This window comes from Camelina sativa, chromosome 15, assembly GCF_030686135.1.
Source record: "Camelina sativa cultivar CO46 ecotype springtype chromosome 15, ASM3068613v1".
Lineage (NCBI taxonomy): Eukaryota > Viridiplantae > Streptophyta > Magnoliopsida > Brassicales > Brassicaceae > Camelina > Camelina sativa.
Window position 1 is genome coordinate 31899176 of NC_141894.1, and position 24688 is coordinate 31923863.

General features: G+C 39.3%; 5 protein-coding genes, 2 non-coding genes and 3 pseudogenes across 11 annotated transcripts; 9 read left to right on the plus strand and 1 right to left on the minus strand.

Annotated features, from left to right (window-relative positions):
• Positions 1 to 448: 448 nt before the first annotated feature.
• LOC104747825 (myb family transcription factor PHL4) lies at positions 449 to 3346 on the plus strand. 3 transcript variants are annotated; one of them, XR_015582629.1, is made up of 8 exons: positions 449 to 670; positions 1042 to 1594; positions 1723 to 1954; positions 2063 to 2139; positions 2243 to 2282; positions 2566 to 2647; positions 2729 to 2798; positions 2900 to 3346. XR_015582629.1 is itself a non-coding variant. In XM_010469528.3 (8 exons), exons 2-8 carry the CDS (start codon positions 1049 to 1051, stop codon positions 3083 to 3085), a joined length of 1212 nt encoding a protein of 403 aa, XP_010467830.1. In that variant the 5' UTR covers positions 449 to 670; positions 1042 to 1048; the 3' UTR covers positions 3086 to 3346. The 3 variants fall into 3 exon arrangements, 2 of the variants coding, with proteins under 2 accessions (XP_010467830.1, XP_010467831.1); XM_010469528.3 differs by having other exon boundaries at positions 2587 to 2647; XM_010469529.3 differs by having other exon boundaries at positions 2590 to 2647.
• Positions 3347 to 3567: 221 nt separating this feature from the next.
• LOC147927423 (U2 spliceosomal RNA) lies at positions 3568 to 3763 on the plus strand. The gene has a single exon (XR_015583041.1). It is a non-coding gene; the product is annotated as a U2 spliceosomal RNA (small nuclear RNA).
• Positions 3568 to 6007, plus strand: LOC104768042 (uncharacterized). 2 transcript variants are annotated; one of them, XM_010469527.3, is made up of 8 exons: positions 3568 to 4091; positions 4171 to 4315; positions 4432 to 4575; positions 4672 to 4739; positions 4866 to 4916; positions 5000 to 5059; positions 5146 to 5688; positions 5783 to 6007. In XM_010469527.3, exons 2-8 carry the CDS (start codon positions 4201 to 4203, stop codon positions 5822 to 5824), a joined length of 1023 nt encoding a protein of 340 aa, XP_010467829.1. In that variant the 5' UTR covers positions 3568 to 4091; positions 4171 to 4200; the 3' UTR covers positions 5825 to 6007. The 2 variants fall into 2 exon arrangements, with proteins under 2 accessions (XP_010467829.1, XP_087343034.1); XM_087486908.1 differs by having other exon boundaries at positions 3860 to 4315.
• A 261-nt stretch (positions 6008 to 6268) lies between these two features.
• On the plus strand, positions 6269 to 6450 carry LOC147927424 (U2 spliceosomal RNA; annotated as a pseudogene).
• A 212-nt stretch (positions 6451 to 6662) lies between these two features.
• LOC147927425 (RNase MRP) lies at positions 6663 to 6906 on the plus strand. Its single transcript, XR_015583040.1, has one exon.
• Positions 6907 to 7022: 116 nt separating this feature from the next.
• LOC104747823 (uncharacterized) lies at positions 7023 to 8681 on the plus strand (annotated as a pseudogene). Its single transcript, XR_015581540.1, has 3 exons — positions 7023 to 7845; positions 7952 to 8090; positions 8194 to 8681. The product of XR_015581540.1 is annotated as an uncharacterized LOC104747823 (transcript).
• A 313-nt stretch (positions 8682 to 8994) lies between these two features.
• On the plus strand, positions 8995 to 11739 carry LOC104747822 (succinate--CoA ligase [ADP-forming] subunit beta, mitochondrial). Its single transcript, XM_087486909.1, has 11 exons — positions 8995 to 9278; positions 9519 to 9629; positions 9738 to 9849; positions 9970 to 10034; positions 10140 to 10217; positions 10326 to 10400; positions 10511 to 10663; positions 10752 to 10886; positions 10988 to 11152; positions 11239 to 11361; positions 11452 to 11739. The coding sequence occupies exons 1-11, from the start codon at positions 9180 to 9182 to the stop codon at positions 11599 to 11601; spliced, it is 1266 nt and encodes a 421-aa protein (XP_087343035.1). The 5' UTR covers positions 8995 to 9179; the 3' UTR covers positions 11602 to 11739.
• Positions 11740 to 12437: 698 nt separating this feature from the next.
• On the plus strand, positions 12438 to 14457 carry LOC104747821 (bidirectional sugar transporter SWEET8-like). The gene is made up of 6 exons (XM_010469524.3): positions 12438 to 12520; positions 12755 to 12791; positions 13040 to 13200; positions 13400 to 13567; positions 13659 to 13838; positions 13976 to 14457. The coding sequence occupies exons 3-6, from the start codon at positions 13048 to 13050 to the stop codon at positions 14057 to 14059; spliced, it is 585 nt and encodes a 194-aa protein (XP_010467826.1). The 5' UTR covers positions 12438 to 12520; positions 12755 to 12791; positions 13040 to 13047; the 3' UTR covers positions 14060 to 14457.
• Positions 14458 to 14953: 496 nt separating this feature from the next.
• Positions 14954 to 16588, minus strand: LOC104747820 (CRIB domain-containing protein RIC6). The gene is made up of 3 exons (XM_010469523.2): positions 16047 to 16588; positions 15710 to 15816; positions 14954 to 15543 (listed from the first exon to the last, which is right to left on the minus strand). Exons 1-3 carry the CDS (start codon positions 16117 to 16119, stop codon positions 15091 to 15093), a joined length of 633 nt encoding a protein of 210 aa, XP_010467825.1. The 5' UTR covers positions 16120 to 16588; the 3' UTR covers positions 14954 to 15090.
• Positions 16589 to 17811: 1223 nt separating this feature from the next.
• Positions 17812 to 18670, plus strand: LOC147927426 (uncharacterized; annotated as a pseudogene).
• The last annotated feature ends 6018 nt before the right edge of the window (positions 18671 to 24688 follow it).

Sequence of the window (24688 nt, forward strand, 5' to 3'; positions counted from 1 at the left end):
GTTTTGATTATGATCTTAAAATCAGATTTGTAACTAAATTATATGTATCTTCCGGATAAACTCAAATACTGTATTTGATCATTTCAACTGTGAGCAAAATTATCATTTGCAAGTTTGTATTTACCCTTCTTAATGATCTTTTCAAAAGATTCTTTTGTTATTTAAGAAAATTAAAAAAAAAAAAAAAAAAAGTAAAATAAAAATGTCCACAAATGATAATTTTGAGAAGAAGGAAGAAAATATTTTATTTTATTTTCATAATCTGATTTTAAGAAAATAAAAAATACTGATGAATTGTTAAAAAAAAAAACTTTTGATTATGATCTTAAAATCAGATTTGTAACTAAAAAAAAAACGTTTGTATTTAGTTACATACTTTTGTGTTATTCTAAAAATGGGATTAAAAATAGACCAATATAAAATTTATTGGCCAACCAGAACATTCCACGTATGAAAAAACGAATGATGACTGATCGTCTCCTTTAAAATTCATCTATGTAAAATTCATCTCTCCGACGCTAACGAGGAAAACAAGGAACAGCAAAAATTGAGAGAGCAAGTTCGGTACAAAGATCCCGGTTTATTCGCCCCTTACCGGTTCGAAGGCGCTCTCTGGCTTCTTTCTCTCCTTCTCTCGTGGGTTTGGGGTTTTTCATATAATTCTTCGTAGGTGAGATTTTTTGGAATTTGATCATCTTCTCGTTGGTTGGAGTATAATTTGGCGATTATGCTTTTTAATTGGTTGATTCAGCTTCGATTGTTTTTAGCGTAGGTTTTGATATTTTTTGTGTTGTTGTTTGCTTTGCCGATTGATTCTGATTTTTTTGCTATGTGACTGTAAAAATCATCTGCTCTTGCATTTTGTTTGATTCAGAATTTTACATTGATGAATTTTGATTTTGATAGGTTTTGAGTGTAAATCAGAAACTTTTGATTAGTCATAAATGATGATATTGTTGTATCTTAATTTATATATATATATATGCATATAATCTTAATTCTTACACGCAAACTATATGTCTTTTGATTTTGTTTTTCTAGAACAATAATGGAGAGACGTCCGTTGAGGCCGCCAGTTCCGTCTGACATTTCAGACACTTGTTCGTTGATACCGTCTTTTCAAAACCCTTCGGTAAAAGAAGCTGACATGTCCTTCTATCCACAACACAATCAACTCATGGCAACGCCTTATCATTTGCTCTCTGCTAATGATGGAGCTGTTGATCATATTTACTCAAGTAGTGATCTCTCTGCTAATGATGGAGCTGTTGATCACATTTACTCAACTAGTGTTCTCTCTGATAATGATGGAGTTGTTGATCATATTTACTCAAGTGATTTCCATAACTCATTCGTCCCGGAGTCATCAGTTTGGATTCCTTCTCCACTCCCTGATACTTTTGACTTTCCTTCGGCTTCTCCTATTCAAAGCAGTCAGATGGAGGACGGTGTTATCGTAGCATCTGATGATATTCATGAACAGTGTGACTGGCCAGTCTGGGATGACCACTTGATCACTGATGGAGGAGATGCGCTGATGTCTACTGTCTTGGAAGAGCTTCTCCATGACACGAATTTCAACTCAGCTTCAGAGGTGGTTAATCTTGTTCTATTAAGTTTGCTACTCTTTTACTCCCTTTGCGATACATATTGTGGGGTCTCTTGTCTCCTCATATCAAAACACTCATGTTTTATGAGGAGTTGTTGTTGTTGTTGTTTCAGGTGCAGCAACCAAGTACGCCATCGCAAATTCAACAACCCCAAGTTGGTCTGCAGCAGCCTTCTCCTTGTCTGGATTTGCGTCCACTTGTTAGGACAGTATCCTCAAACAGCAACAACAATAACAGTAGTAGCAACAGTAATAATAATGCAGCAGCTAAGAGACGTATGCGTTGGACGCCTGAACTTCATGAGGTTTTTGTTGACGCTGTTAATCAGCTCGGTGGCGGTGAAAGTAAGCATCTCTCTCTCTCTCTCTCTCTCTCTCTCTCTCTCTCTCTCTGCTTCTTGGTTTTAAGATCCTTGATTTTGATTCTGATTCCGTCTCTTATTTTTAATGCAGAAGCAACTCCTAAGGGTGTGCTGAAGCTTATGAATGTCGAAGGTTTGACTATATATCATGTCAAAAGTCATTTGCAGGTTTAGTTTTTCTTGTTTTTTTCCAAGAAATTGTTTCATGCTAATCCTCATAATAATCTGTTGGTAAAATGTCTACATTTTTTATTTATTATTTGTGTTGCAGAAGTATAGGACAGCTAAATATATACCAGAACCATCAGAAGGTAAACACTGGCTCCTCTCTTTCATGATGAATCTTCTTCATATGCATTTATTTTTCTTAAGATAATGAAAGTTTTGTGTTGATCTATCTTACTCTTAACTCTTTTCTTGATATTTATTATTTAAAAAGAAGCTCTCAACATTGTTGGCATGCTAATATCATCAAATTTATTTTCTAGACTAAAACCCTTTTCCGGGACTCATTTAGTCTTCTAAGTTACAACCTGAGCAGATGTTTTATGTTGATGATTTTTGTTGAACTTTCGATTGATTTTTTACTTTTAGATGGTTTTCTCTGATGATTAGCAGGTTCGCCAGAGACAAAGTTGACACCGCTTGAGCAAGTTACATATGTTGATACGAAACGGTGGGGTTTGGTAACATCACAATTTTACCACTGATACACCATTGAATCTGTCTAATTCATTGTCATTACTGATTTTTGCAGTGGGATAGATGTCACTGAGGCTTTGCGACTTCAGATGGAAGTTCAGAAACAACTGCATGAGCAGCTCGAGGTACAACGATGAACATATGATAAGTTTGAGCTTCATAGTGTTATCTATTTGTATCACTTGAAGTTTGTAAACAGTAGGGATGAAAATGGGTTTGCTTTCAGATTCAAAGAAAAATGCAAATTCGGATAGAAGAACAGGGAAAGGCGCTGCTGATGATGTTTGAGAAGCAAAATATAGGTTTTGGCAAACTGGAACAAGAAGACAAAGCAAGTGCGGAAACACCTGAAAATTGTTCAGAGGAGTCATCAGATTCCCCTCGGGCAAAGCGTCGGAGAAACGAAGAATGAAGGGGACCTTTCTCGGGATGGTAGATCATAAAACTGTGGTTGGTTTTGTTGGAGTTGTAGAGTTTGACTTATTAGACTAAGAGCTTTCTGTCTTCTTCAGGCTTTCTCTCTCTTTTTCTTTCTTTCTTAAGACTAATTTTCTGATTTTCAGCTCTCTAGGAAGAAACAAGAATAAAAAAAGAGCAATTCCATCTTTCTGATGTAATTCTGAATGCAGATTTTTGATTTTTGTGTTTAATTTAGGTGAATTCAAAACTTAAATTTTATTTCGAGCCTACTTTTTAATAACAAATGCATGTATATATACAATGATCAATTTCTGTCAAAGCTGATTACATAAACGTAACGAAGATCTCTCGTAGAACAAAAGTTTTGCAGAAGCCAAAAGGTTGAAGTTTTATTTGTCCCACATCGGTAGTCTAGTGAAGCGTCGGTCAAAAACAATCTCTATAAAAAGGGAAGCCGGGCCTCACTTGCAATTCATACCTTTCTCGGCCTTTTGGCTAAGATCAAGTGTAGTATCTGTTCTTATCAGTTTAATATCTGATATGTGGGCCATCGGCTCACACGATATTAACTCTATTTTTTAAGGGAGAAAGCCCGTTAAGATAGCTTGCTATCTGGGCTTTTGCGAGTCGCCCATGCGTTGCACTACTGCACGGGCCTGGCTCAACCCACCAATAATTTAGTTCAATTTTCTATTTATGTGTTATTTTTTATGAACATTATTTATTAATTAAATTAACTTGGGAGTTCAAACCTAACTTAAAAATTGTAGTTGGGGTTAAACGCTAATTAATCTAGTTTACTAAATTATTTCACCTATAGAAGACAAAACGCGAAACGGAAAGAACCGAAGGAACCTTCCAGTGAATAGGGATAAACCGGTTCAAGGATCCCGGTTTACTCGCCCGTACCGGTGGAAGAGTCCGTCGAACGCTCTTCTTCTCGATTCATACTCTTCTCCTCAGTGTTTGGGAGATTTCTTCGATTTTGATTTTTAGAGGTTAGTTCATAACTAGGTTTGAGCGTAATTGGAGATAGCTTTGGTGATTGGTGGACTTATAGATTCGATTTAAGTTTAGTGTTTTAGGGTTTTGATATTTGGAGAGGGGATGAGTCGTGGGAATTACAAGAACCCGTGCTTGACCATGCATCAGCCATGGGCTTCACTTCTCGTCCATGGTATCAAACGCATCGAAGGCAGATCCTGGCCTGCCCCAATTCGAGGTATGTAGTCCGAGATCAACTTAATTGATATCTTATAAGCTGCAGCTGAGATAAATTTAAATTGGAAATTTGAAGATGATGATGATGTGGTTTGTTTTATTAATCATGTAACATAGGCCGTTTATGGATTCATGCTGCTAGTAAAGTACCTGATGAAGCTACTATTAAAGCAATGGAAGAGTTTTACCAAGAGATTTATGCTGTTGATGGTATCACTGATATTCAATTCCCCAAACATTACCCTGTTTCAAGACTAATTGGTATTATTGTTACTACTAACTTTTTTTGTATGCTCATCTTTGTCACATCAATATTTATTTTTGTAAGATGTTGATACGGTTATGTTGGTGGTATAGGATGTGTTGAGGTTGTTGGCTGTGTCACCTGCGAGGAACTTCAGAACTGGGATGCTTTACCTGAAGGGGTACACCAATTTTCTTTTTTCTCATTATTGCTGTATTTCTGTTCTTTGACATCGAAAACAGTTCGTCATCGATGATTCTATTGTATATTAAGCAAACCCCTAACTGTGTTTGGTATATAATAATAGGTGAGGCTTGAAGGACAAACCAACTTTTGTTGGCTATGCGAGAAGCCACAGGTGAAATTCACTTCATCTCTCGGTTTCTACTGTTTTGTTTGGATTTGAGACCATTTAACATTTGATTCTATGAACTCTTCCAGAAACTGATTATTCCATTTGAGATGCGCGGGTACCAGGGCGTCTATAATTTAGAAAACAAGGTAATCTTGCTCTTCTCTAAAGCCTAAGAACTGGGAGAGTTGTATAAGATAGTACCAGTTACTTACTGTATTCTCAAATGAAACAGATTTATGCGGCTGCAGCTAGAGGTCTTATGCCTTCTCAAAACACTTCTGTGGTTAAGTTCCCTCTTCCAGATTCAAAAGACCCGTTTTCCTTAAAACCTGGTTCTGTTCCTTGTACAACACAAGAGAAGAAAGCGCGTGATTCAGGGCAAGTTAACACTCTCACAGCTGCAATTGCCGGGGCAAAAGCAGCGGCTACTCAGTTCTCGAAGAAGGGACAAAGTCTCCAAACAAATAATATAAGTGATTACACGACAAGAAGCAAGGGCAAAGTTAGTGAAGATGATGCAGCAGAGTCCCTAGATAACCCGGTTGTTGGTTCTGGTGGAGCGTCTGTCCGTACTTATACAACAAGAAGCAAGAGCAAAGGCACACAGATGGGTGAAGCAATATGTAGTGAAAACAACAGCAGCAGAAATGTGGAAGATGATACAAATTTGACAGAGAAGTACAATGTGGAATCTAGTCAAAGAAGTGTAGTCACAAAGCGAGAGGACAGGAATACAAGTATTGGTGAAAGAAGGTTTGATCCTGGATCTGCCCGGGTACGTATACTTCTTTTACATGATTAAGCGATAATTACAAACAGTAGTTGACTTTGTTCGTCTGATTTCATTTCACATGTTGGATTTATCTCAGATTATGGCCGCTGCAATCAGGAACTTGAAGCCATCTTCTTGATCTACTGTGACAAAGTTGTACCATATTTTTGGTTTTAAAATGTATTACTCAGTTCATAGTTTGGTTTTACCTTAACTTACTGTTAGTAACTTGAATATGAGAAAATCTTTATTGTCCTGTTTTAAATAAAAATCATGTAGACTAAAACTTCATGAAATATCAAAAGCAAATGTGTAAGGAAAATACAGAGCAAAGAGTTTGGTCGATTCTTCCTTTTTCTTCGTAATTTGGTCGAGACTTACCTCCTCCTATAAACTACGTTTTCTATGATTTACATAAACTCCTGTAAAATATTAAACCAGACGCTTGTGTGATACATAAAAGTAGCGAAGTTAGTATTGTCGGTTTGTCTTTGTTCTTTAGTTTATCCCACATCGGAAAGTTAGTAAGCATTGGTCACAAACAAACTGATATAAAAGAGAAGCCGGGCCTCACTTGCAATTCATACCTTTCTCGGCCTTTTGGCTAAGATCAAGTGTAGTATCTGTTCTTACCAGTTTAATATCTGATTCCGCATAATATTAACTCTATTTTTCTAGGGTGAGAGTCCGCTAAGATAGCTTGCTATCTGGATTCTCGTGAGTCGCCCATGCGTTGCACTACTGCACGGGCCTGGCTCAACCCACCAACTATTCAGTGAAATATTTCATCATTTTATTCAAGGGACCCTTTATTCAATTTACAAGCTGACACGCTGACAGAAGTAATATACTAAGAAAAAGAAAAAAAAAAAACTAAAAAAGGATTGTGGTTTGTTATCAAGATGTTTGTCCCACATCGGGTATTTAGAACATATGACTTGTGTATATAATTAGTCGAAAACTAAAACATGGTACAACAGTCATTGGACGAAGTGAATGGGTTACATGGACCTGTCTAGGTACCGACCCAGGAAAGTCCCCGGGCCACTATCCGCAGAGATGCGGCCTCGGTATCGAGAGAATCATGCGGTGGAGAGATTATAGCTGAGACGCGTGTGTGGAGCTTTCTCTCCGCCGATGATATCATGGCCGTTCGTTTAACGACAGTTATTCACTTGGTCCGCATCGGATTAACTGAACGGGGCTTATGTTCCAATGACAACATCTTTTTTTTTTTTTTTAAGTAATCCTGGTCACATAGCAGTCTTAAGTTTGCTCATGCTCTTCGCTTATCAGAGTCTTCTTCTCCTGGGTTTTACTTAAAATCGTAGGTGAGAATTTTCGATTTTTGTAATTTCTTCATCTCTAATTATGATTTGAATAGGTTTGGTGTAGGGTTTTTATATTTTGGTTAGGTAAATAAATGTGTTTGCTTCTTCAGTTTTCTTTAGGTATTTTTGGGGAATACCTTGAACTGATGAGTGAAGATGCTGTTGAATTCTAAGTAACAGAGCCTATATGGATTAGAGTTGCTTTCTGGGTTTAGAATTTAGATTCAGATATCTAGTGTTTATACAAAACCTCTTGTTGTATCTCTTTCTCTCTCAGTACCAATATACTACTAATCCATGATAAATGAGTCATTTTCAACTCTATGAATGAACTGGGAGTAATACTTGTATCTAAATTTTTTTTTTTTTTTTTTTTTATGTTTGGCTGCTCTGGTTTGTTGTTCTGTTCCATCTGCAGAGAGTTTACTTTAGTGTTTTAAGTCAAAGCAATGAAGTGAAAGATAGCCATTGGGTTCGAAGGATCAGCTAACAATATTGGGGTTGACTCTAGACGGTACAATCTTAGCTAATCCTCGGCATACATACATAACCCCGCCTGGTCATGGATTCCTTCCTAAAGAGACTGCTATCATCACCATTGAGATGAGCCAATCGTTGGAGTGAATCACTGCGTGGCTCACATTGAGATGGGGAGAGTAGTTACTGGAGCTGATGATACTGTTGTTCTGTATGTGAGCGGTGGGAACACTCAGGTAGATACCGGATATTTGGTGAGACCATTGATATTGCTGGTGGTAATTGCTTGGACCGGTTTGCTAGAGTCTTGAAGCTCTCCAATGATCCAAGTCCTGGCTATAACGTACATCGAGCAGGTATTTCTGAATCTAATCATTACTTTTAATAATATGATCTAGTATACATGTGGTGTTAGGAGAAAGATTTATCGAATGTTTTGTTGGTTTTTTTAACAGAAGCGCGCTAAGAAAGGAGAAAAATTCATCGATCTTCCGTATGCTGTGAAAGGTATGGATGTATCGTTCAGCGGAATCTTGAGCTATATCGAAGCTCAAGAATAACGAGTGGACACCAGCAGACTTGTGCTATTCTCTTCAAGTAAGGCTATCACAGTTGTTCATTCGCTACATAGAACGTAACGTTTTGGACATTTTGTAAAGATCGAGGATCATATAGTATATGATTGTTGATGATCTGGCAGGAGACGGTGTTTGCGATGTTGGTTGAGATAACGGAAAGAGCGATGGCCCATTGTGACAATAAAGACGTTTTGATAGTCGGTGGTGTCGGTTGCAATGAGCGTTTGCAGGAGATGATGAGGACCATGTGCTCTGAACGTGACGGGAAGCTGTTTGCAACGGATGACCGATACTGCATAGATAATGGAGCGATGATCGCTTACGCGGGTCTGCTAGCATTTGTTAACGGTGTTGAAACGCCGATTCAAGATTCCACCTTTACGCAGCGCGCTTTCGTACAGATGAGGTTCACGCGGTTTGGCGGGAGAATGAAGAGTTGGTCCTTGGGGGATAAGAACATTGGTTACTGTTAAATTAATTTTGTTAATTTTTTTTTAATCCGTTATGAGATTGTATCTCTCTCTACTCGATCAAATAAGTTTTTTGATAAGTTTAAATGTGTTTCTTCTGATTTTGGAATTAAGTTATAGATTTGTGTACCACTTTCAAATTGCTCTCGCCACAGTGTTTGTCACCAATAGCGGTGTGGTGGTAGCTGCCAGAGCAAGTGACCGCACTTTCAATTTTGATTATGAAAAACGTTTGGACACAAATGGTAATGTGTATAATCCAAATCAAAAACTAATTTCTCTACATTATTATTCATATACAAAAATGTATTACTATTAATAATTGTTATTGCATAGTTTTTTTTTTTTAGTGAAAATGAAAATGGTAGTACTTGAATTGTGTGTATTTTTCATACCTAATAGTAACTTTTTTTTTTTTTTTTCTTTTTCTAATAAACAGATACGAAATTAAATATGGAAATAGTGAGCCGGCCGAGAGGAATAAATCTCATAAAGTTGGAAAAATTAGGGTTAGACTCTCAGATCATTCTCACACGCTGCGACTATTCTCTTCTCTCTCTGACTCTCTCTCTTTATATATTTTTTTCTCATTCTCTCATTCGCTTTCGCTGGTTTTTTGACAAAGACAAAATCGAACGATGAGGGGATTGGTGAGCAAACTCGTGTCCAGATCTCTCTCCGTCTCCGGGAAATGGCAGCAGCAACAGCTTCGCCGTCTCAACATCCACGAGTATCAGGTTCTTCCTTCTCTTTATTTTCGGTTTTGACCTTTCTTTACTGTTCTATAGTTGCGTAGATTCGCTTTTCGAGTACGATCTGTGTATTTGTCTCTTGTTTTTTTGGGGTTGATCCACTGATTGATTGATTTGTGTTAGAGATAGAATTATCCGGTGTCTCTTTAGGAGTTTTGAAAGTAAGCACTAGAATCGTCTCTGGGTTTATGAAAATGTATTTGTGTGTTTTTCTGATACAATCAGGGAGCTGAGCTGATGGGCAAATACGGTGTGAATGTGCCAAAAGGAGTAGCTGTTGGTTCTCTGGAACAAGTTAAAAAGGCTGTCCAAGAAGTTTTCCCTAACGAAAGCGAGGTATATTATTTCTAAGCACATCATTTGCCATTGACTTAGATTCTTATCTCTCTCTCTATTAGTTAGTTGCCTAATTGAAAGATATATTGCTCTTTGCCTGTGGTACAGTTGGTTGTTAAGAGCCAGATCTTGGCTGGTGGAAGAGGTCTTGGAACATTCAAGAGTGGTCTTAAGGGTGGTGTTCACATTGTTAAACGTGATCAGGCTGAAGATATTGCTGGTATTGTGCCCTGTTTTTCTTTTTTTTTTTAATCTTCTTTCTTCAAGTGTTGGATGTCTCTCCTTTTGTTTTGTCTGAGAGAGTTTATTGATCCTATTCAATTTCTTATATCATTTGTAGGAAAGATGCTTGGACAAGTACTCGTTACCAAACAAACTGGTCCTCAAGGCAAAGTTGTTAGCAAGGTTTGTTATGAGTTATCCATGAAGCTTATAATTGGTGTTTTTTCTTCAATTCTCGTGACATACTCTTGCACCTTTGTTTATTCATTGAATCTTAATTTTGAGCAGGTTTACTTGTGTGAGAAATTGTCACTCGTCAATGAGATGTACTTCTCCATTATTCTGGACCGTAAATCTGCTGGACCGGTATGCTACTACGCAAATGATGAACTACTAATTCATTTCTCTACTTCTAGGCATGCTGTTCTAACCCCCTGCTTGCAACATCTAAACCGCTTTACTTTCTTATTGCAGTTGATCATTGCCTGTAAAAAAGGTGGTACCAGCATTGAAGATCTCGCTGAGAAGTTCCCTGACATGATTATCAAGGTTGTGACTGTTTAATACGTACTTGGATCGTTAATCTCTTGGTAGAAATATCCTTCTGAGATCCTTTTTCAATGCGGATTTTTGACCCCTCCATTCATGGTTTTGCGTAGGTACCAATTGATGTATTTGCAGGAATCACTGATGAAGATGCTGCCAAGGTTGTGGATGGTCTGGCTCCCAAAGCTGCTGACAGAAAAGATTCGATCGAACAAGTGAAGAAGCTGTACGAACTCTTTCGCAAGAGTGACTGCACAATGTTGGAAGTGAGTTTTCTCACACTGTCTTGTTTCTACACTCATTTTCTCAGTTATCAATATCTTCTTTTGTTGAACCCCCAAATTTCTCTTGTAGATCAACCCTCTTGCAGAGACATCCACTAACCAATTGGTAGCTGCTGATGCGAAATTGAACTTCGATGATAATGCTGCGTTCCGACAAAAAGAGGTTTTTGCCATGCGTGATCCAACACAGGAGGATCCACGAGAGGTATCTGTCTATCTCCCTTGTTATCTTCAAGAAATCTATGTTATGTTGTTAAGTCGATAAGAAGAGATTAAAAGGAAAAGTGTGTGTTGCTTCTCTCGTAGGTGGCTGCAGCGAAAGTTGACCTGAACTACATCGGTTTAGATGGAGAGATTGGTTGCATGGTGAATGGTGCTGGATTGGCCATGGCAACAATGGACATCATTAAATTACATGGTGGAACTCCCGCCAATTTCCTTGACGTTGGTGGAAATGCTTCTGAGCACCAGGTAAAAGAAACCTTTACTTTGGGGAATCTAAATTCTTTGTGACAAATTTTAGTAGAGGGTTTGTGACTCCAAAAAAATAAAATTAGGTGGTGGAAGCGTTTAAGATACTGACATCTGACGACAAAGTGAAAGCAATCCTGGTGAACATATTTGGTGGGATAATGAAATGTGACGTGATTGCTAGTGGAATCGTGAACGCTGCAAAAGAGGTGAGTGAGAGAAAAAAAAACAACCTTCTAATTAGCAGAATGTTTCATTCAGGATTGAAGATAAAAATCGATTGATTTGTGTGACGACAGGTATCATTGAAAGTGCCAGTGGTGGTTCGTCTAGAAGGAACGAATGTGGAGCAGGGAAAGAGAATCCTCAAAGAAAGTGGAATGAAACTCATAACGGCTGATGATTTGGATGATGCGGCTGAGAAAGCGGTTAAAGCATTAGCTCACTAAATCTCTCTCTATATATATAATATCAAAACTCGTCCCGGTTTGTCAATTGATTTATGGTTGACGCAATTTACACTTTTTCTCGCGGATATAATTTCCTCAAAACAGATCGATCAATAATGAACTGGTCTCTTTCCTTTTTTTTTTTTTTTTTTTTTTTTGTTTGATCCAAAAAGAAGAATTAAATTGGAATTCTCGGTATCTTTTTTTTTTTTTGTCATACATACCACTCAATAGGATAGGTGTCACTGAGAAAAAGAGAGGTTAGGTCATTAGGTGTCACTGAAGCCACAAAACTAATCTCTCCAATGGCGTTAATTGAACCTGTAATTCAACCTGTCGGACCGGTTGATCTAATAATCCAAAAGACTTCCTGTTTATTTTTCGGTCTGGTTTTAAAAGCCGATCACAAACGCTCTTTCTCAGTTAGGTTTATTAAAAAAATTTGTACGTAAAATTAGAGTTTTGCAAATAAAATTTAAATAAGTTTTATTATTTTTTTAATGTTAATTTTAAATTTGAATCAGAGGATATTGAAAGCATATTCGAACATATGGTAGATTTTTTGGACTCAAGTCAAATATTTTCGTTACCAGAAAAATTTTAGTTAAAAAAATGATTGATATTTGTTGAAAAATAACCCAAATTAACTCTCGCATATCAGCGTGATAACACTTCCACCTTTTAGAGCCGTTCCACTTTCTTCGTCACACGTGTGAATCATGTAAAAACATTCTTGATTGGCGTTGACTCTTAGCGTTTCCACCGCAACGTCTCTACGAACGCCTTGCCAGTCTGGCCTTACTACTTATCGTCTTTATCTTCGTCTTCTGCTCTTCGTCATCAACTCTCTCTCTCTCTCTGTCCGTTGATTTCAAAATGATTGACTTGATACAAGTTCGTTTTATCATGGGAGTTATCGGTACGATCTCCTTCTCGTAAATTTCACCATTTCATGCCGTATGTATACGTTTAATAAAGTTGTAAAACAGTGATATGAATCCGACCAAGCATCGGTTTTATGTGTTCTGTGTGTGGATCTCTTCATTTAATTTATATGTTATTCGATTTGAAACTAATATAGATTTATGTACACAGCACACATTCGCCATCGCTAGCTATGTGACTAATAAGTTTTGTCCACCTTCAAATGCAGGGAGTGTTCTTACTATTGGTCTCACTGGTGTTACAGTGTAAGTATCCCTTTTGATTTTCTTTTCGCAATTTCAAAATTATATGAAATTTTCTGGATTCTTGTATTCGGTACCTAGTTTGACATATTAATATAATCCTTTTAACAATCTGTTTAGTATTTATGAGTCTATATATTGATCATTATGATACACACACACATATATATATATATATATATATATACCTCCGGTGGTAAAGCTAGTGAACAATAAAGCAGTGCCGAGAGATAAGCCATATTATCTTCTAGATTCGGCGATGCACTATATGTTGTGGGTTCTCTATGGACTTCCCCTTCTTAACGAGAATAGTAGTCTCTTCCTTTTAATAACTGGTGGCTTCGGTTTGGGAGTTGAAGCTTTCTTTTTAACTGTCTTCTTCATCAACTGCGGTGACGAGAAAAACCTCCGGGTATGTTTTTCAATCTTTTAATATTCTTTATTTAGAACTCATATATAATTATTACCATATTTCAAAATTAAACGTTTGTTTAGTGTTATTTTTGGAAGTTTGTGTATTGTAAACTATAATTGTTCAGCTTGTGTTTGAGTGCTATTTTAGGATATTTATCTAATTATTAATGATGATGAAGATGTATGTATATGTGCAGAGGTACATTGTGTCACGTCTTTTGGTTAAGATCACTTGTGTAGTAGTGATTGTTCTCATTACGGTTTTCGCAATTAAAAGTTCATCTGGCAAACAAACGTTCGTTGGTGTTATTTGCAATATCTCCTTCATTAACCTTATGCCTAAATCTCACATAATTTCCCTCATTGTAAGTCCTCTCTCTCTCTCTCTCTCTCTCTCTCTCTCTCTCTCATGGTTACGAGTTATTGATTTCATTAAATTATTGCACGAAACAACAGAAAGCGCTGGAGCCGGAGAGTACCGATGAGTATATACGGCCGTTTTATGTACAGAAAGTGCTGGAGATGGAGAGTACCGATAAGTATATACCACCGTTTTGGTTAACGTTCATTGGTTTCCTCAACTATATAGCTTGGACTGCTTTCTCTTTGATCGACAAAATCGATTTTTGCATCCTTGTAAGTATTTTTCTTCTAACACAAAAAAACTTTGATGTTTTTCAGTTAGATAGAGTAACTTGATTTGTTTTTTTTGGTTTAAGGAAGTAACTTGATTTGTTAACGTTTTGATTTTGTTTTGTTTATGGTGTATATAGATAATCAATCTTCTTGGAACATTAAGTTCTGGTTCTCAGCTCTATGCCTATTACAAATCTACTGCAAAGGTGAAAACGGAGTAGAGACTCGAGAACATCATAATAAGCATTTTTTTTCCTTTTCTTTTTCTCGCTTGCGTTTGAAAGATGATGCCATGATTCGATGATAACTGTCTTCGACTTTGAGTCATAGTGGAATCATACTCGGAAACTGTATGACGAAACCAACTTAAAAATAGAAGCAACAAGTATGCAATTATACTCGGAAATTGATGAGTCATACTCGGAAATTGTATGGGTTAACATCCCATTAGATTGCAGTGAAGAAGATGGATGTGAAGCCACATGTTCTCGTAGTCCCAAAATACAGTTGATCATTGATGCTCTTATAATTAATTAGTAATGAGTTAGTATTAAATTTGATTTTAAATTTAATAGGAGCTACACATGCATGGATTTAAATGAAAGTTATTTCTAGATTATTAGTATTTTCTAGGATCATTACAATACTAAAAGGAAGGGACTGAAACTCTAAACTCTAGACAAACTTAAAAACACTAAAACTGATCAAACTAAACATTATAATGATCTTTATATAAGTTCATCTATTGGATAAAAAAGCTAAAGGTAATGGTGCCTAAATAACTAAAGTCAAGAGATTATATAGGTCCTCATATCTTAGAGTTGCCTAATTTCCCCATTTAAATAGAAAGATCTCATTTGTTATATCTGACTTACTTATATCAAACTGCAAATTATTATGTTGGTGCTTGATGGCCATATATCTATAGTCTTTGCATATCACAAAGCAAACTAAGTGACGTAATCTCATTATATTTGCACCACTAACTATCTCTTTTCAACATAACTGGTTCTTATAATTGTGATTTGTGAATCATACATATCAGTTGCTTTTGATATCAAAAGAATGCTATTATGTGATTTGGTAGGCTGGTCGCTAGCTAGTGGAATTGCGACTGCTTCAAATTAAACAACTGATTTGGATAAAGCCACCGAGAAAATGGTAAAAGATCACAAGAATGAATATACACTAAAATCTAATGTTGGTGGGTTCAAAGAAAATTAGCCATGTGGACCAGAGCAAAGTCTCTTTTTCAAAAATCATCTCTATTGTCGAATTGAGGCATAGATCTCACCGAACCAGTATCAGACATATATTCCGACATGTTGTCCACATCAGATCTTCTTGTCGATCTTGATGAACCTCCGTTAACGGTTTCTTTCGTCGACTTCTTCTTCCTCCTCGACTTCTTTGGAATTACCGGTAATCCACGAGGCCATGAAGAAAGGTCTTCTTTCTCAGACGCTTCCTTTGGTCTCCTTGACGAGGACGATGTGCCTTTGTTCGAAGACCGGCGTTTAGTTTTGTCCGATGATTTTTCCTTTGTGGGAGAACCTTTCTCCGACACTGTTTTCCTCGTAGATTTTGGTAGCTTTGGTAAATCTCTGGACTGACCACCATATTCCGACGTACATTTCACGGAGGAATCGTCTTCTCCGCCTCCTTCACCGGCATCGAATCCCTCGCCAGCGTTGAACTCAGTCATCTTTCAAATCACATAACATTAACCAAATCGATTCAACGTACATTTCAAGAAAGAAGTTCTCAAAAAGTCAAATATATATAAAATCAAGATTTTGAATCTACGATCTCTAAAGAAACAAAAAGAAGAAGAAGAAGAAGAAGAGAAAGAGTAGTAAAAACATATATACCAAACTTGGTGCGGTGGCATTAGCGGATGGTCCATCCCAACCGATATGTGCAACATGCTTTACATCCGTTGGATTTCCGATTTGTATTTCTTCTTCTTTTTCACTTTCTACCGTCATTTGAAAAAACAAACACACACATATATACACCCAAAAAAAGTATATTAAATCATCTACACACACAAACGTACGTAATTACAATGCATGCATTATGCTTATATTCTACGTGATAGCATCGCATATATAGTGATTTAAAACTGACGAGGTTCGAAATTTTATGATATAAACTTTGACAATAAAGAGAAGAAGAAGAAAACAAGAGGTCGAGGGTGAACCTTACCAAATACTTGAGAAATGTATCGGAGCCCTTTTAAGAGGCTTTTCATCTTGGAGCTTGACATTGCGAGTTGCATAGATCTCTTTTTAGGTAATTTTTTTTTTTTTAAATTTCATCCAAGAACAAAATGATTATTAATTATCCCGGAAAACTAGTTTTTCAACACTCACTTTTTCCATAACAGAAGTTGATGACACTAAAAAAATCGAGGAAAACAAGATGATTGGTAAAAAAACATGTTCAAAAAAAAAAATCATCTCTATAGTTCAAGACTCCAAAGTATTGTTCAGAGAGAAACAATAATTCATCTCCAAAACTGCAGGTTTATCTTTTTGCAGATTCTTTTAATATATATAAAAAATAACGGATCGAAAAAGGTAAGAAAATGATAGATATACAATTTTTTTTTAAAAAAATTCACCTACAAAAATTATCAGACTTCAGGAGGAAAAAAAACATCAAACGAAGAAACTAAGAAACAAAAATGAAGGAAACTAAGAAAATGTTTGTTTGAATGATGGGCGGAGAGCGTATAAAGGTGACACGGCAAAAATAAGAGTGCAAAAATGTTTGTTTAAACCAAAATTTTCGTTAATCTGATGGTTACAATTTGTTTATCTATTACTATTAGATATGAATCAAATTTAGAATCAGTATATAGAAAATGCGTTTTCTGTTTTTTCAAACGAGTAATAATTAACACATGAAATGAATAAATCATATACAATAATTTTTTATTTTGTCTTTTCTTGTCTCAGTTTTTTTTTTCAAACTTAATTAATAAACTTCATTGTATATGTAGAGAATGTTATAAGTAAGAAAATGGCAATGAGAAAATTTGCAATACCCAAAAGTTAATGAAAACATGTATTATAATTTAGATAGTTCGGTCCTTGTCATTGAACTCCACAAAACATGATCATCTATAAAATTGACTATGTTTCTATCATATAAACTAGAGTAGAACCCGTTCTTTCATTTTTTTTTATATTATAATTTTATTATATAAATTATATCTATCATATAAACTAGAGTAAAATCCGCTCTTTCAAGAGTTACTGGTGGCACTTGCCACCACCATCCATAACGTGGGTCCGCCACTGCCTACCCACCGAGTTGAGTAGCAGCCGTCACCGTCTCGGACGTCTCTCGTGTTTTGTCTCCACAGATCTCGCACGTTTCTCATCTCTTGTCTCTGGTACACATGCTCTGATCTTATACACAGTTAATTATTTAATTAGTTAATTATTTAATTAGTTAATTATTTAATTAGTCAATGATTACGGCTCGTTTGCTATACATATCGCAACATAGGATGCTTTACTATAATACTGCATCTTATGTTCGTGATTTTATTATATGTGTTCGTGACCTTATGTTCTCTAAATTGTTTATTAAATCAATAGTATTACTCACCTATATGATACATGATATAACTTGTTTTTACAAAATTACTTATGCATATCATTACTTTTATTATATGGTATATGCACTCGTACGTACTCATATATATGCATATTGTTTTTATTATATGATATCTGCACTCGTACGTACTATAATAATATGTAATACATGCACTCATATTACGTAATCTCCTATATACATATTATTAATGTTATTATATGATACATAATAATTTACATGCACTAGTATATAGATACATGCACACGTTCATATGCTTCTACGTACTTTGTGTAAATCATGCATACGTTTAAATATTTTTGAGTCAAGTTTAATTTGTGTTGTGTGTTAATCATATATAGTGACCATGTCGAAACTCTCAAGCCTTGATTTTGCTGCCCTTGATCTCTCCGGAGACAATTACTTGGTATGGGCGCTTGATGCCAAGTTGTGGTTGAAATCCAAAGGGCTGGGTGATACGATCATCCATGGAAACAAAGAAGATGAGCAAAAGAAGGCACAAGCAATGACGTTGCTTCGCCATCACCTCCACGAGAGTTTTAAGAATGAGTATTTGATCGTGGAAGATCCAGTCGTTCTTTGGAGCGATTTGAAAGAAAGGTATGAACACCAAACAACGGTGATTCTACCAAGAGCCCGATCTGAATGGACACAATTGAGACTCCAAGACTATAAGTCTGTTAGTGAGTACAACTCCGCCTTGCACAAAATTACCTCCAAATTGGCACTATGTGGTGAAAAGGTAGGAGAAGGACAAGTTAGAGAAAACTTTCTCTACTTTCCATCCAAACACTATGTCGTTACAAACACAGTACCGTCAAATGGGGTTTACTAGGTATTCTCAGTTGATTTCATGTCTTCTTGTGGCTGAAGAACAGAACCAGTTATTGCTGCACAATAATGATATGCGTCCAACTGGATCTGCACCGCTTCCCGAAGCGAACACGGCATCTTTCGGTAAGAAAAAGCAAAACAAAACCATTAACCATGGTTGTGGAAGTGGAAATCAACTCGGCCGTGGACGCGGTCGTGATCGTCGACACGAATATGGAGGTTGTGGAGTACCAGTTCAGAACCATTCTTTCAAGAAGAAGTGGACCGGTAACAAACAATAGAAAGTGCCATATGAAAGCGTTTGTCACCGGTGTGGAGGAGAGGACCATTGGGCTAAGAGGTGTCGGACCTCTGATTTGCTTGAAGAGTAGGAGTGCTTTTGAGTTTTGCATGGATTTTTATTTATGGCCTTTATTTTATTTATTACCTACAATTTATGTTTCTGGCTTTTGGCTTTATTTTATGTTGTTATTGAATTTCAGACATGGTTGAATTTTATGGAAACAATTTTTTATCAAATTTTTAATTTTATTTTTATGACAAACATGATTTTACGTCTAAAGCTTAATTATTTTATAATTTGCTTATTTTCTATAATCATATATATTTTTATATTTGAGTTATGATTGATTAATTTAAATTTTTGGCTAAAGTATACGCTTCACTTCATTATCCTATTACATAAGTTGATTTAAACTACTATGTATAATCATACATGCATGCATAATACTTATACGTATTATAAGATAAATACATGCATGCAACTTTACGTTATATGTAACACCCGCGATCCTGAATAGGATCGTAAGCCGAGACTTAGTCCGAGAAGGAAGGGGGATCTCGGACAAGTCGAGAGAAAGCTACTCGTTAGCTCGGACATTGAGGAAAAACGCGTAAAGTATCGGAGAAGGATTGGTCAGCTGCGGACAGCTCTTGGGAACTGTCGACCAGCTGTCGACCAGCTGTCGACCAGCTCGACCAGCTGTCGACCAGCTCGACCAGCTGTCGACCAGCTCGACCAAGCTCAATTAACTGTTCGACAGTAGAGCCAGTTGGGAGCTCGCGGACGGTTATCGGACTCGGTGACCGAATCGGTGCAATGAAACGCGTGCGGTCGAACGGGTGTGACCGAAGGGTCTCGACGATAGGCACCCTTTCGGGCCTAGACTTCGGCCAGACCCTATAAATAGAGGGCGAGACGCACAATTTTGGATATACGAAAACGAGGAAAAATACCCAGAAACTCTCGGTACGGCTCGAGAGAAAAGACCGAGAAAAAGGGTTTCTAAGGCCGAGAAAGGTTTGATCGACAGAGGTACGGTGAAATACCGTCTCTAAGGGATCTGGGGAATTGGGTAGTTGCATCATCGAGCATAAGCATGTATAGACTTCGGTTGGTCTAGTTGGTCGGAGGAAAGGGGGTGCGGCTCGGAAGTGGATCGGTAACTGCAAGGATCGCCGTGAAACAACCGAACTGATACGCATGCTACCTCCCTACCGATCAGCGTATCATCCGGGGTGTCCGAGTACGGACGGTTTGATCGGAGAAAAGTAAACGCAGCTCGGCGGTTGGACGTGGAATCGGGACAGATTCCTCGATGCACCGTCGGACTGATGCGCGGGATAACTCTCTACCGGTCAACTGCCGTACTGGGCGAATGTATAGAACTTAGCGTGCATTGCATGACATTGTACGGCCTAAGGGAAAAGTTATTGATGCCTACTTGGATTTCAGGAAAGGAGGGTGATCGGGGGAAAGGAAAGGCTTAGGCGCAGGACTCATGGCCGGGAAGATGAGTGGTGGTATCAAGGGTAGTTAGGATCGATTATACAACTTGTACTAGCTTATTATGCAAACTCATAAGTTGTATCGAATCCTTTGATGATTAATGCAATATCGAATATTTACCTTACTCTAAATTTATATCATATAGACTCTAAATATCGAATCTCAGAATGCGCGAATGAACCTTGTCTAAAGAATGGGCCCTAAAATTTGTCTAAGTAGGAAATGGGACGAGAGAACCTCTCCGGCCATAGATGGCCGGGGTCGGGGTCTTTCAAGTTGGTATCAGAGCATGCTTGGTTCTAGGACCGGTAGTGCGGGTTTTGGGGTATCACCACTCATCGGCTTATGGGATCTCGCGGTAGTTGCTTTTTAGCGGTTTATTTATCTTAAACCGTGACTAAAGTACATAAGTTTTGCAGATGGGTAAGAGCAGCAAGGAAAGGAAGCGAAAGGGTAAGGAGGTGGCCGATGAGACCATCGAACCCACGGAGACACTAGTCGACGCGGAGGCAAGGAACACGGACACCCAGAATCCAGCCGGACCTGTGGCTGGAGATAAACAACCGGATAATGATAAGCCGGAAAGTAGTGGTGCAACGGATGTAAATGGGCAACAAAATGCCGTACCATCGCCCCAGGAACAGTGGGAAACGATGAAGGCAATGATGGCGCAGTTGGACGTTCTCACTAAGGCGTTGGTACCGGATCCTGTGGTACCAGCGGTACGTAGCAAAGTGGTTACGGAGACCATTGAACTGGATCCTGAAGATTCTCCGAGGAAGAGAAGGGATTACTTGGATGCGTTGGACCAGATCATGAGACTGAAAACCAAGCATTTTTCGGGAAGTACGGATCCGATCGTGGCTGACGAGTGGAGGAGCCGACTTGTAAGAAACTTCAACTCCACTCGCTGCCCGGAGAAGTACCAAAAGGAAATTGCCGTCCATTTCCTTGAAGGGGAAGCCCATGACTGGTGGGTGTCGGTTGAGAAACGGAGAAGTGGTCAAGTCCTAACCTATGCGGACTTTGAGAAAGAATTCAACAAGAAATTCTTTCCACCGGAGGCTTGGGACAGACTGGAAACTGAGTACCTGAATTTGGTACAAGGGGACCTGACGGTGCGTGCTTACGATGCCGTATTCAGTCGCCTTAGGCGCTTTGTGGGAAAAGAAATCGAGGATGAGAAAGCACAGATCCGTCGTTTTATCCGCGGACTAAGGGTCGATATCCGCAACCATTGCGTGAACGGTGTCTTTAACTCGGTCGTGGAAGTAGTGGAAAGGGCGGTAATGATCGAAGATGGGCTGGAGGAAGAGAAACAGCTTAAACGCGAGAAAACTTCTTCGCGCTCGACTCACTCAGCCAAAACCACCGACCGAAAAAGGAAATGGGACAAGGTGGATAACGCAAAGTCCGACTCTAAGTATGCTGAGTGTAAGACTTGCGGAAAGCTCCACAGCGGGACTTGCTGGAAGGTAGTGGGTGCATGTGGACGTTGCGGAAGCATGGACCATGCTATCCGGAACTGTCCGAGAATGGAAAGTGGCGATGGGCCAAGGACTTGTTTCCTGTGCGGAAAGAAGGAAATTTTAAGAGGGAGTGTCCGAAGCTGGATGAGGGAAGGCAGAACCGTAGCGAGAATGCTCTACCTCCACCACCGAAGAGACAGGCCGTCGCACCGCGTGTGTATGAGCTGTCCGAGGAAACTGCCGCTGGGGATTTCAGGGCGATTACTGGTATGTTGCGAAAACTTTTCTAAGTTAAATTCGTGCATTACATAGCATCACAATGCATGTGAAAAGGGGATATGGGTACTTAGCATTCTAGAGGAATGTGTAGGGACCTTAAGTATATGTGGTGTGGAAACGCACACCTTGTTTGATTCAGGGGCCACACATTGTTTTGTAAGCCCGGAAATGATAGGGAAAGGTGGGTTCAATCGAGAGCCAAATGACGGATTTGGATTGGTTCGAGCAGCCGGCGGGCAGGTGATGCACTCGTACGGTATGGTTCGAGGGATCTCGGTCATTGTCAATGATGTGGACATGCCTACTGACATGATCATCGTTCCACTCATGAAACATGATGTTATCTTGGGGATGGACTGGTTGGGAAGGTACAAGGCGCACATTGACTGTCACCGAGGGCGAGTGACCTTTGAGAGAAAGGAAGGAACGTTGATATTTCAGGGAATAAGGTCAACTTCGGGAAGTTTGATTATCTCGGCAATCTAGGCGGAAAGGATGCTGGAGAAAGGTTGTGAGGCATACTTAGCCACAATCACAACTAAGGAAGTTGGGGAAAATGTGGAATTGGATGATATTCCAATAGCCAACGAATTTGCCGATGTGTTCGAAGCGGTACGGGGAGTTCCGCCGGATAGGTCCGATCCGTTTACCATCGAGCTAGAACCAGGGACGACCCCTATATCTAAAGCGCCTTACCGGATGGCACCGGCGGAAATGGCGGAGTTAAAGAAACAATTGGGGGAATTGTTGGAAAAAGGATTCACTAGACCGAGTAGCTCACCATGGGGTGCACCGGTCTTGTTCGTCAAGAAAAAGGATGGTAGCTTCAGACTATGCATCGATTACCGGGGGCTGAATAGGGTTACGGTGAAAAATAAGTACCCATTGCCCCGGATAGACGAGTTGTTGGATAATCTCCGAGGTGCGAAGTGGTTCTCGAAGATAGACTTGGCCTCGGGGTACCATCAGATTCCGATAGAGCCATCAGACATTTGGAACACGGCTTTCCGAACCAGGTACGGCCACTTCGAGTTTGTGGTCATGCCGTTCGGACTGACCAATGCACCGGCAGCCTTTATGAAGATGATGAACGGTGTGTTCCGAGAATTCCTGGACGAGTTTGTCATCATCTTCATCGATGACATACTTGTTTACTCGAAGGATCAGGAAACTCACCAAAATCATTTGAGGGCAGTCTTGGAGCGGTTAAGGGAGCAAAAGCTGTTCGCAAAATTGAGCAAATGCTCGTTTTGGCAAAAGAGTGTCGGATTTCTTGGACACATCGTCTCGGACAAAGGAGTGTCCGTGGATCCGGAAAAGATCAAATCGATCAAGGACTGGCCGCGTCCGAAGAATGCCACCGAGATAAGGAGCTTTCTTGGATTGGTCGGGTATTACCGCAGATTTGTCAAGGGCTTTGCAAGTATGTCTCAGCCAATGACACAATTGACGGGAAAGGATACAAAGTTCGAATGGTCGGAAGCTTGCGAGAAGAGTTTCTCGGAGTTAAAGGCGATGCTCACGAGTGCCCCGGTACTGGTGTTGCCGGAGGCGGACGAGCCGTATATCGTTTATACCGATGCCTCTATAACCGGGCTAGGTTGTGTGCTCATGCAAAAGGGAAGCGTGATCGCCTATGCGTCTAGGCAATTGCGTAAGCATGAAGGGAATTACCCGACGCACGACTTAGAGATGGCCGCGGTGGTGTTCGCGTTGAAGATTTGGCGTTCATATCTCTATGGAGCCAAAGTTCAAATCTTCACCGATCACAAGAGTCTAAAATACATATTCACCCAGCCGGAGTTAAATCTAAGGCAAAGACGGTGGATGGAGTTTGTCGCGGACTACGACCTTGATATTGCCTATCATCCGGGAAAGGCAAATCAAGTCGCGGATGCCTTGAGTAGGAGACGCTTCGACGTAGAGGCGGAAAAGAACCAAAAAGCGTTGGTTTTCATGATGGGAACCTTGCATTTGAATGCATTGTCGAGAGAAGTTGAGCCGTTGGGCTTAGGAGCAGCCGATCAAGCGGACCTACTTAGTAGGATTCGATTGGCTCAGGAAAAGGACGAGGAACTTAAGGGTTGGGCAGAGAATAATAGGACCGAGTTCCAAACATCAAACAACGGTACCATTGTGGTGAATGGACGAGTATGTGTGCCGCAAAATAAGGAGTTGAGGGAGGAAATCCTAAAGGAAGCGCACCAGTCTAAGTTCTCGATCCACCCTGGTTCGACCAAGATGTATCGCGATCTGAAAAGATACTATCACTGGAAAGGAATGAAAAGAGATGTTGCCGCGTGGGTTGCTAAGTGTAAAACTTGTCAACTCGTCAAGGCCGAACATCAGGTGCCGAGCGGATTAGTTCAAAGTCTGCCTATGCCGGAATGGAAATGGGATCATGTGACGATGGACTTCGTGACCGGCTTGCCTATGAGTAATCGGAAGCATGATGCGGTATGGGTCGTGGTGGATAGACTGACTAAATCTGCACATTTTATAGCAATCGCGGAAACCGATGGGGCCGAGGTAATCGCGGTCAGATATATCGAGGAAATTGTCCGGTTGCACGGAGTGCCGGTAAGCATTGTCTCGGACCGAGATACGCGGTTCACCGCGCAGTTCTGGAAAGCGTTTCAAAAGGCGTTGGGGACAAGGGTGAACCTAAGTACGGCCTACCACCCGCAAACTGATGGCCAGTCCGAGAGAACAATTCAAACACTCGAGGACATGTTGCGAGCTTGTGTATTGGATTGGGGTGGAGGCTGGGAAAAGTACTTAAACTTGGTGGAATTCGCGTACAACAACAGCTACCAAGCTAGTATCGGAATGTCACCTTATGAAGCGCTGTA